The sequence below is a fragment of the Emys orbicularis genome, chromosome 1 (genome assembly GCF_028017835.1).
Source record: "Emys orbicularis isolate rEmyOrb1 chromosome 1, rEmyOrb1.hap1, whole genome shotgun sequence".
NCBI classification, from domain to species: Eukaryota; Metazoa; Chordata; order Testudines; family Emydidae; genus Emys; species Emys orbicularis.
Genome location: NC_088683.1, coordinates 159,869,895 through 159,880,392, shown reverse-complemented (window position 1 = coordinate 159,880,392; position 10,498 = coordinate 159,869,895). Strand labels below are relative to the sequence as shown.

General features: G+C 48.8%; 1 protein-coding gene across 1 annotated transcript; it reads left to right on the top strand.

Annotated features, from left to right (window-relative positions):
• The first annotated feature begins 3,696 nt into the window (after nucleotides 1–3,696).
• LOC135887559 (galactosylgalactosylxylosylprotein 3-beta-glucuronosyltransferase 1-like) lies at nucleotides 3,697–10,100 on the top strand. The gene is made up of 4 exons (XM_065415289.1): nucleotides 3,697–3,808; nucleotides 6,487–7,022; nucleotides 9,094–9,390; nucleotides 10,014–10,100. Exons 1-4 carry the CDS (start codon nucleotides 3,697–3,699, stop codon nucleotides 10,098–10,100), a joined length of 1,032 nt encoding a protein of 343 aa, XP_065271361.1.
• Nucleotides 10,101–10,498: the final 398 nt, after the last annotated feature.

Sequence of the window (10,498 nt, the reverse complement as noted above, 5' to 3'; positions counted from 1 at the left end):
CTGAGTTTGTGGTAGTCATGGGGCTGCCTTGTGGAAACAAACAGTTACTGCATAATAAAGGCCAGGTCTTTCTTTTATGTAAGGGGAAAACACAGGCTGCCTGAGAAGACCTCAGTGCAGAGACCCTTGTAATGACAGGTAGCTCAAGCAGGGAGATGAGATGTGACCACCCGAGCAGGGCCGGCTTTAGGCCAATTCCCCCGAATCGGGCCCCGCGCCTAAGAGGGCCCCGCGCCCAGCCAGAGGGCGGAAGCCTGCGGCCCCGCTCCCTGGGCCAGAGCGCTGGGCGGAGTGCTGCAAGCCCCGCGGCCCCCCTCCCCCGGCCAGAGCGCAGCAATCCGAAGTGCCGCCGAAGACTCGGAGCGCCACCCAGTGAGTACAAGCCCCGCGAATCGGGCCCCGCACTTGCTAAAGCCGGCCCTGCACCCGAGAACAGGCCAAGGGAGAGCTAGATGCCTACAGGTGTAACGAGAGAACTCAGAGCCCTTGTTCCGTTTTAGGTCTTGAATTTCTTTTGTGACTGCCTCTATTTTCATGGTTCCTAGTGTCAGGGACAGGGCCGGTGCAACCCATTAGGCGACCTAGGCGGTCGCCTAGTGCACTATAATTTGGGGGGCGGCGACCGCGGCGGTATTTCAGCGGCGGGACCTTCCGCCGCCTCTGTGGGGGGCAGCATTTCAGGGCGGGACCTTCCGCCGCCTAGGGCAGCAGAAAAGCTGGCGGCGCTCCTGGTCAGGGAAGCTGCTCCATGCTGCTAATATGATAAGCCTGTGACAGATTCCAAAAACCTAGGGGCAGGGATCATTGTGAGAAATCTACATATATACAGGTACGTTGAACATCAGCCAGACTTACCCCAGGCTGTGTCCAAGTTTGACCTTTCTCCCCAGACACATAGGACTCTGCCATTTGAGTGAAGAGAGAAGTCTCTTGGCTGGCACTTCCGTTAGGTCCCTTATCCTTGCTTAGGACCCAGCCGCTAGAAGGCAGCCTGGTCACATATACTGAGCCAGTAAGTTACACTGTCTTCCTTTATAGCCACACAATGCTGCACTTGCTATCAGCGCTCCACAAAACACAAAGGGGCCAGCCGTGGATGTAGCGGTGTCCCTGTTAGGTTGGCCCCTGAGCTCCTGCCTCCTACCCCACACATCTGAGACCACCTGCTTCATAATGTGAGGAAGGGAAACAACTCCCATCTCACCTCTGTGTGGGAGTTATTTATTGTTATTATTTATTAATAATAATTAATAATAATATAAAAGTAATGAAAAGGTTAAAGTCTTGGTCCCAGGAGGACTCAAACCTACACTTACTGTCATGCCCCCTGCTATCTATCTCTGGTGCTTACATGGACCCCGTTACTGTAGTATCACAGTGCCTTGCAGCCTGTAATATATTTATCCTCACACCACCCGTGTGAGCTAGGGAAGAGCCATTATCCCCATTTCAAACATGGGGAACTGAGGCACAGAGAGACTGAGTGACTTGCCCAGGGTCACACAAGAAATCTGTGGTAGAGAAGGGACTCGCACTCGGGTCACTCAGCTAATGTGCTAAGCTCCCTCTCTTCCACCATACTGGTATCAGGGCACTGCCCCTCCACAGGCTCTTTACCTGGAAGAGCAGGAAGGGGGGCTGGGAGTGTTGGGAGTTCAGGGGCCAAGCTGATAGCAGCAGCTCTATGGTTCTCAGGAAGCATGGTCACAGTCGCTCCTTTTATTGCACAGGGGAAACCTCAGTCTTTGTGGCTAATGAAAATTTTATTCCCTTAGGCCTCCAGGGGGAGCACTGGTGCAGCCACTGTCTGGTAGATAGGCATGAGGGAAGAGGCCCACTGGGAAGGGCTCAATACATGCGCTCAGCACCTGAGAAGAATCCCCGAGGAACCAGCCTCAGGAGAACAAGGGGAGCAAAGTCTGGCACACGCTGGTCTCAAAACCGGTCAACAGTGAGGCACTCTGCTGACAACGACAGTGGTGAGTCCTCAGCTGACAACAGGCAGTGTTGCTGCTGTGCAACTCAGTGTGCGCACATGGATTGCGGTGCTGCAGAAGGATTAAATCTCCATTACTATGCTTGGCTTTTGCTGCCTGTGGCATGGCACAGGCAGCTCATTTAATAATGGGACTGGGAGCTTCTGCATCCATAGAGCTGAAAGGAGATGCTGGAAGTTGTATGGTAAATGAGGCTGGGGACTTCTGGAAGAAAAAGGATGGTCTTTGGTTATGACCCAAAATTGGCATCTGAATTGTGTCCTTGTTTCCGCCATGGACTTTCTGTGTGATGGCGAGCAAGTCACTTCCATCAATGTTTTCAGAAGTGGCCACTAATTTTGGATACTTTGTTAAGTGGCTGCCCAACCTGAGAACCGTAGGACCTGATTTTCAGAAGTGTGGATCACTCGCAATCCATATTGAAGTCAACAGTAGCTGTAGCTGTCAGGGGCGCTGGAACAATTTATAAAGTGAGGGTGCTGAGAGCCATCGAACCAAACTATAAACCCTGTATATAATGGAAACCGCTTCCAGTCAGGGGGTGCGGCAGCATCCCCCGCACCGCTGGTTCCAGCACCTTTGGTAGGTGCTCAGCAATTGTGAAAATTCAGGCCCAAGATGTCTCAAGTTGGACACCCAATGAATGAAGCACCCCAAATTAGTGGCCCCTCCTGAAAATGTGGGCTTTAATGACTCTGTGCCTCAGTTCCCCTCCTTTCATAGGGATGTTTTAAAGGTAAATTAATTAATACCTGTGAAGCACTCAGATTCCATGGTGATGAGAGCCATAGAAAAGCCCACGAGGAGATTAATAATTCCATATGTAGTGCATGGTTTGGATGATGTGTCATATATAATGCAGGGGCCAGACAATGTTTGAGGGGGATAAAAAGATACATTGATTAACTACCCAAGCGGTGAACACCATCTTTGCTGTGCATTGAATGAGGCAGGGGACCTGTGCAAAAAACAGAATGTGACTGTAAAGACTGTATTAGAATTAATATGTATAAGGGAGCTGAATTAAAATTAAATTAGAAAAAAGAATAGTAGGCATCTTTCAGCCCATTGCTGTATCCATCCTTTGTCCATTTGCTCTGCAGTTATTCAGGTCTTACGCACAACTGCAGTAATGCTACAAATTCGGTACCTCAAGAGTCAAATTTTCAACTAGCTGAAGTGTCACTACAGGGCTTAGAAGTTACCCCCTTGGGATGAATGGGTTCACTAACAGCTCTCTTCGGGCTGTTGTTTCAGATTGCCTGCAGATTCAGGAAGGCAAACAACTGTGCATTGGGTACCCTAAATTCACATTTGGGAGGTATTCTTCACAACCATCAAGGCTAGAAACTTGTTCTTTAAAAAAATTACATGGAAGCTTGCACTCTGTAGTATTTGAACCAGTTGTGGCAGGCAGATAAAATACCTTAATGGCTCAGTTCTGGAGAGTGATGAGACTAGTCACATGCTTAAGTTTAAACATGGGCTTAAATGCATTGCTGGATCAAGGCCAGAGTGCTCAGCACCGTTCAGGATCCAGCCCTAGGTGAGCTGGACCTAGTCTGTTAGCTGCGTATCTGATAGCACTGAGCTAGCCTTTGCTGGTATCTGTCACTCTCTGTACAAGTACCAGGTAGCTTACTCCATACTCTGTTCTGAAAGGTAGGGAGATGCCTGGGCGTTGGAAGCTCTTTGCAGCATGCTAAGGAGACGTAACCTTCTGACCACACTCCTGATCGTTTTGCCATGGGCTCTTCTTCTAACCTTGTGGCATCAGTACCCAACCACCCGCTACCTCATCCTGCTGAGAAGTAAGTGCAAGCGACTCTGCTCTTCACACGGTTACGGTTTGATCATAACAGTGTCACAGCCAGGGTGTTCCTGAAATGCATGCAAGGAATTATTGATGTGAGCGCTTGATAGGAAACGATTCACAGAAAGGGTGAAACAAAGAGAAACTTGCCCAAAGGACCCCTCAGGGACTGACTTCTGCAATCAGGCAGGCAGTCCTTAAGAACACTCTCCGTTGTTTGCAGGAAGCCTCAGAGAGAAGCCCATGCTAGACACTATGGCTGAATGGCCCAGATCCTCAAAGGTTTTTAGGCACGTAAGTCCCATTGATTTCAGTGGGCTCTAGGTGCCTAAATACCTTTGGGGATCTGGGCCAGTCTGCTTGAGGAATTCTTTTGTGCAGCAGAGCAACTAGTCTACAGTAGGATTTTTCTGTAAACCCTCCCACCATAGGAGAAGCTGCTGATGTTTTGGCGTTGTATCATGTAGCCCTGCTCTAAGCAGAGTTAGATGGCATGGGGCTTTAAACACGTACCTGGAGTCCTGACTATGCTATTAATCCCCTTCTTTGTTACCACCAATGGTGTTGAACTGGTGGGATAATTTAGGAAACAAATCTGAGAGAGTTAACACCCAGGCCCAACTGAACTAGCCCATGCTTAGTATTGAGAATAATGGACTTCATACAGTCTTGCTATGTAACTTTGGGCTAAGGGGCATGCCAGGTAAAATACAGGGAGCAGGCAGGACTCAGGATCAGCCCGCAGGCTGAAGGTAGGGCTATGGGTAAGGGGCTATGGGTAAGAGAGACAGCTGCTTTCTGATTACGGAATGGAACATAGTGTTGACTTGGCTGGTTTCTGCAAATGGAGTTGCTTGTGTGCAGTTTGCTGTTGTTTTTGCCATCTCTGTTCAAAGTAAACAGGACTGGGATCCATTTTGTGAATAAAGATAGACTAACAGGAAATACCTGGAGTCTGTGTCCCAGATTTCCTCTTCCAAACAAAAGATGGCCCACTGCAAAGCTCCAAAGTGTGCTACCACTCAGCACAGAGGTAACAACCACAGTGGAGCTCCAGTTCTCACACCGCTCTGCAATGCATGGGTGGGCCACAGAGCTTTTCCATCTAGGCCACAGGGCTGATTCAGTCATAGAGTGACGTGTCAGCCATCAACCAATAACATTATGTAACCCCCACTTGTAACGTCAGCATCCCTGGACGGGTCATCGGCACCAGGGACTGAATTTGGGACCTCTGGATCTTAGTGCATGAACCTCTACTGCTTGGGCTAAGAGAGCCTGCTTTGTTAGTCAATGCTCTGGCAGACTCATTAACAGGTGGCTTAGCCATCACTAGAGGGGGACAGAGCACCACACTGAGAGGGCGTAGATTACACTGGCTTGTAGATCCTATCTGAATTTTTCAACCACCACATTTTTTAACAAAACATGGCCTTTTTTCTAATTTGGAAATTTGAATTAATTTTTTGGAAAATGAACTTTTTGGTTGTTTTTCTGTTTAACGTTGTTGTTTTTTCCTCTCCCCCTTTTGTCCTTTCCCCCTCTCTTTTTTCAAAAGTAAAATGTCAGGAGTCGGGAGGGGAGAATGGGAGAAAAATGAAAAAAAAAATGCATTTTAATGAAAAATTTCCAATACACATTGTGACCCTCTGTACCTCAAAATAGCACCGCAATTCCAGATTGTGCCCCGGGCGTATGGCACAAACATTTATCATCTTTCCCTTTCGAAAACTGCAGAAGGAAATGACTTCGGAATTTTTTTAAATCGTTTACAAAAATGATTTTCCATTTTTCAACCTGCTGCAGTGACCTCCTCCACTGGTGTACCCTGCCTAAGACTCATTTAGAGTTTCCACTTTCCAAAGACCTAATTAATTTTAAATCAGGGTGGAGAAACAAAGAGCACAGTTACAAAACAGGGTGACACATTCATCACATTAAAGCTGTTTATTTCCATGTAGTCTCTTCACTAGAGCGGATGCAGGGTTTTCAAGTAACCAAGCAATATGGTTGCTGTAGTTTCAGAGGTTGGGAGGGGAGGCACGGCTGAGAATCTCTCCATCTGAAGAAGTGATGCGCAATATGATAAAGCTGCAGAAACTCTGCTTTATGGCACATTTCCCTGAACCTCAGGGATGTTCAGACCCAAGAGTTTGGTTCACGACCCAGCCCCTATACAAATTATTTCAGCTTTAGGAATGTAAGTTTAGCACAGTTCTGACATATCTTACACGCTTCGTGTTTGTTGGCTGTAGATTGCCTGTAAAGAGATTACTCTTACCTTGTACCATCAGTGCCACAAGTGAAGTCTAGGCAAAATTTCCTTTCTGCTGACATTTGGCACATCTTCCAGCCCTGAACAGGCTAGGTCAGGAGGAGCTCACGTCCTACCATTCACACATTCAAAAAGGTCCCACCTGTGTAGTTCTCAATCTATTCTCCATGGACCACAAGTAATCTGCAGGGTGAAACCTCTTGAGAACCAAGCAGTAGGGGGAGGGGAGAAATGGGCCTATGAAAGGATCATTCTCTTATGAAGTGAAAATGCAGAATGAAAATGTTGTAGACCCAGGGCCCTTGCCCCAGATGGATCATAGATAGTTATCAAATGTCACCTAATGTAGCGGTGATCAGGCTGTGCTTTAGTCCCTAACTTCCATCTTCTTTTTGCCTCAGAAGAGACAGATGAAAATGCAACAGCTAAAGCTCGCTTCAACGGTACATCCCCGTTGCGGGAAGAAGGGCTCCCATCATGCAGCTGGCAGCAAGCCTTGGGGGTGGCTCCAAAAGTCATCCAGAACTATGTGTATTCCCGGCCTCCTCCCTGGTCGGACACTCTCCCGACCATCTTTGTAATCACGCCCACCTACACCAGGCCAGTGCAGAAGGCTGAGCTGACCCGGCTAGCCAATACCTTCCTACATGTGCAGAACCTGCACTGGGTGGTGGTGGAGGACTCACCCCGGAGGACCAACCTGGTGTCCAACCTGCTGGAGAAGGCGGGGCTCAATTTCACCCACCTGAATGTGGAGAGCCCGCAGAGTCTGAAGATGAGCGGACCCTGGATCCCATCCCACAAGCCAAGGGGGACACTGCAGAGGAACCTGGGGCTGCACTGGCTAAGAGACAGCTTCAACAACACACAGCCACCAGAAGGGGTTGTGTACTTTGCTGATGATGATAACACCTACAGCCTGGAGCTCTTCGAGGAGGTAGGAGCCATTGCGCTTCATGAAAGAGAAGAACAAAATGTAGCTGTCGCCCATAAAGACTAGATCCTGCCCTGTGTTCTGCAGTTACAAAGGACCCCAACCCAGTGGTACTAGCGTAGTTCTCCTGCACCGAGAGGGAGGAGGATTTGTTAGCCCCAGTCAAGGGCTCCACATCAGTGTGTGCCATGGAGCTGTGCTCCACAGGGGCTCCCTCTGCCTTCACATGCAAGGTGGTTGGGTACAGGGCAAGTGAGGCCAGAGAGCTGATAGCTTTGCAAATGTACCAGCCATTTTTTCCCAGTGAGGAAGGAGTGCTCCAGCCATGGGATGCAGATACAGGGCAACTCCACAGCTGCTCTGTGATCTGCATGGACAATTCCATCCCTCTTTAGCCCCTGCTAAGTCACATGACCATGCTGGTGCCAGGACATGGTGCTAAGCCTTTGTGCCCATGGTGAAAGGCTCCTCTTACAAAGTCTGTTCTGGGAGGGGTTGTAGAGTGAATGCTGTAGACTAGTGGAGGGTCAGGGTGAACTGAGTTGGTTTAAACAAGCCCCAAACAAAAACTTCACTCAAAACTCAAACCTGCCCTCGAGCACTTTATGGAGGTTGGAAAAAGTTTGTTCAACTTTCCAATCCACGATTGTTTCCCTTTCCTCATTCCACTATATTCTGGGCCCCAGCTAGGAGAAGAAGAACAAGCATGCAATGAGAAAGGGCTATCCTCATGGTATTTCCAGCCCAGCTAGAAGCAGGAAGCCAAACCAGAAATTTAATGGATAAGCCAATTGCTCTGAGTTTTCCAGCATATTGCAAACTCAAGGGGATGATCATCCAGTAAGGTTCACCAAAGCGTAGGGCACCACCTGAAACACACGTGCCCAAGTTATCCTATAGACCCCGTTTCCAATCCTCAAAAGTTATTTTGGTCTCCTTGAGGAGGACAAGAAGCCTCATCATCCTTCATTAGTTCATCCTTTCCTGCAACCCCTGTGGGCACTCTTAGGGAGCCCCACACACGTCTAGGAGGTGGCCATGGACGGCACGGGTGAGAGCACAGAGAAGGTTGCGGGGGATGAGGACAAGGGAGTGTCAGAAGAGGGTGGCTGGCTGTGGAGACTGCTTAAGTCAGTCATAGGGTAGAGTCAGTTGGAGTGATAAGTAGGACTCTGGAGGCCTGGTCAGGGTTAGGTGGTTTAACAGCACTGGGAATATTCATGTTTCTGTGGAACAATCAACACAAGGCCAATAAGAGGTTAGAGAGGATCTGAACATTCTGGGAGGAGGGTAGGACTCTGTCTTTCCCCCTCTGTCTCTGGGGGACAGTAGATGGCAGATGATTGGAGGTTAAAGGGCGGTGGAACAGTCAGGTGTTGAGCGGAGGAGAATGATTGGAAGGAAGAGGAGGAGAGGGAGGTAAAAGTGACCTCAGACCTCCAGGGCATTGCAATATCACCTCCCTGGCCCATAGTGTTGGTGGACAGAGTATCCTTCCAAGAGCCATTTGGTTGCATAGGAAGACACAGATGGTGGGTACCAAGTGTCCATAAAACGGAAGAAAGTGAGATTGCTGCTGTGGTCGTGAATAAGGAGAGATTTACCTCTTAGTGATGGGATGATGAGGGGATGAGTGGGAGTGAGGGTGAGTGGGGGCGATGGGAAGGTAGGGTGATGAGAATGGGGTTGCTTTGATTTCAGCGTTGTGAAGAAGGGGCTGGGGGATGGGAAGGTGGGCATGTGAGCATCAGAGCAGGGTGTTGAGAAGGTACAAGTACAAAGTCAACAAAGCACTTTAGTGGGCAGGAGGAGTGGGGGTGATCATAAGGGTGAGGTGGAGAGGAAAGGATGGGGGAAAGCCTGGGGCATTCTGGAGGGTGGAAGTGAGAAGAGAGGAGGCAAAGAATGAAAAGGAGAAGGATGCAAGGAGTTAAAGCAGGGTGGTTCGCGCAGGTGATACTGGGGGAAAGGAGTCAAAGGGGGATAGAGCAGTAGGGGCATGGTACACATAGGGAGGTGGGGGTGAAATGACAGCATTGAACCTTTCACTGCACTGCTTCTCTCTGGCACACAGATGCGCTATACGAGGAGGGTATCCGTATGGCCAGTGGCCTTCGCTGGGGGTCTGAGGTACGAGTCTCCCATAGTGAGCCCAGCGGGGAAAGTGGTGGGCTGGAAGGTGGTTTTTGACCCTAACCGGCCCTTTGCTATTGACATGGCTGGATTTGCAGTCAGCATCAGACTGATCTTGGAGAGGCCTCAAGCCACTTTCAAGCTGGAGGGAATTAAAGGAGGCTACCAAGAAAGCAGCTTGCTGAAGGATTTGGTGACTATGGATGGACTGGAGCCCAAAGCAGCCAACTGCACAAAGGTCAGCATGATAAGGGATTTCAAAGCACAGCTCCCCCTTCTGGGGTCTACATTAAACCTCCGATATACTCCCTCCCTCCACCCCAGCATTTCAGCCCCCTGCTCCCCGTCACGGTCCTTCCCATCCTCCATTGCACCTGACCTTACACCAAAGCACATTAGCACAGAACAATAGTTAGGCAGATCAGTTAATGTCTGTGAAGTGCTTTGCAGATGAAAAACCGTATGAGTCCAAAGAGGTTAATGTCTGTGAAGTGCTTTGCAGATGAAAAACCGTATGAGTCCAAAGAGGCATTATGGTTATTATGCATTATAATTATAGTATTAGAGGTGGGTCCCAGCTGCAGAATTCAGATCCTGATTCCCTCCCCAATTCCAGGGTTTGTGGCGGAAGGTTGATCTGGTGTCAGGTTCATCTCTCTTCATTGTTATTGTTTGTTTCATTCATGTGCATATTAATTTGTTGGGTATAAGAGCTCTAATAAACTCTGACGTCGCTTTCACTCAGACACCTAACATATTTTGGAGCCCTAACGGTTCAGGAACTAACACACTGGGATTGCTGGTCTTGATTTATCCATGGAATCCAAAGCACCTGTGAACTCTCTGTGTATTTCTCTGTAGGTTTTGGTCTGGCACACCAGGACCGAGAGGCCAATGCTAGCTAATGAAGGCAAACATGGATTTTCGGACCTAAGGATGGAGGTGTAAATGGAGAGACAGCCCCAGGCTGTGAGTATCCCTGTGCCTTTGACCTTTGTACTGTTCCTGTTAACATCTCTCTGTAAACATCTAAGTGCAGCCTAGTCCACAGACACACCGGCCCCAGACCGGTCTCTTATTTGATCTGTTGAGAATGGTTCTATCGACAATGACTGAATGACCTCAGTGGCTTGCTCTTGCTGCTGAACGTAGTTCCAGTGACTGCTGGTGGTTACTGGAAGGGACTAATGTGACAAACACCAAATTTCCCAACACGCTTTGGATTTTGGGTGGCCTGGGGTTTGAATTCATGGATCGATATCTGTCCCTGAGGTTTTGGTTCCATGTCAAAACCAAATCCAGAAGGGTTTTTCTGGTTCTGGTTCTGATGTGACCCAAATCTTATG

What these genes read in the sequence shown, in the direction of transcription:
- LOC135887559 (XM_065415289.1), top strand. Translation starts at nt 3,697, where the DNA reads ATGCTAAGGAGACGTAACCTTCTGACCACACTCCTGATCGTTTTGCCA. An exon ending in GCCTGGAGCTCTTCGAGGAG is followed by an intron (nt 7,023 to 9,093) that starts GTAGGAGCCATT and finishes TCTGGCACACAG; the next exon opens with ATGCGCTATACGAGGAGGGT. An exon ending in AAGCAGCCAACTGCACAAAG is followed by an intron (nt 9,391 to 10,013) that starts GTCAGCATGATA and finishes ATTTCTCTGTAG; the next exon opens with GTTTTGGTCTGGCACACCAG.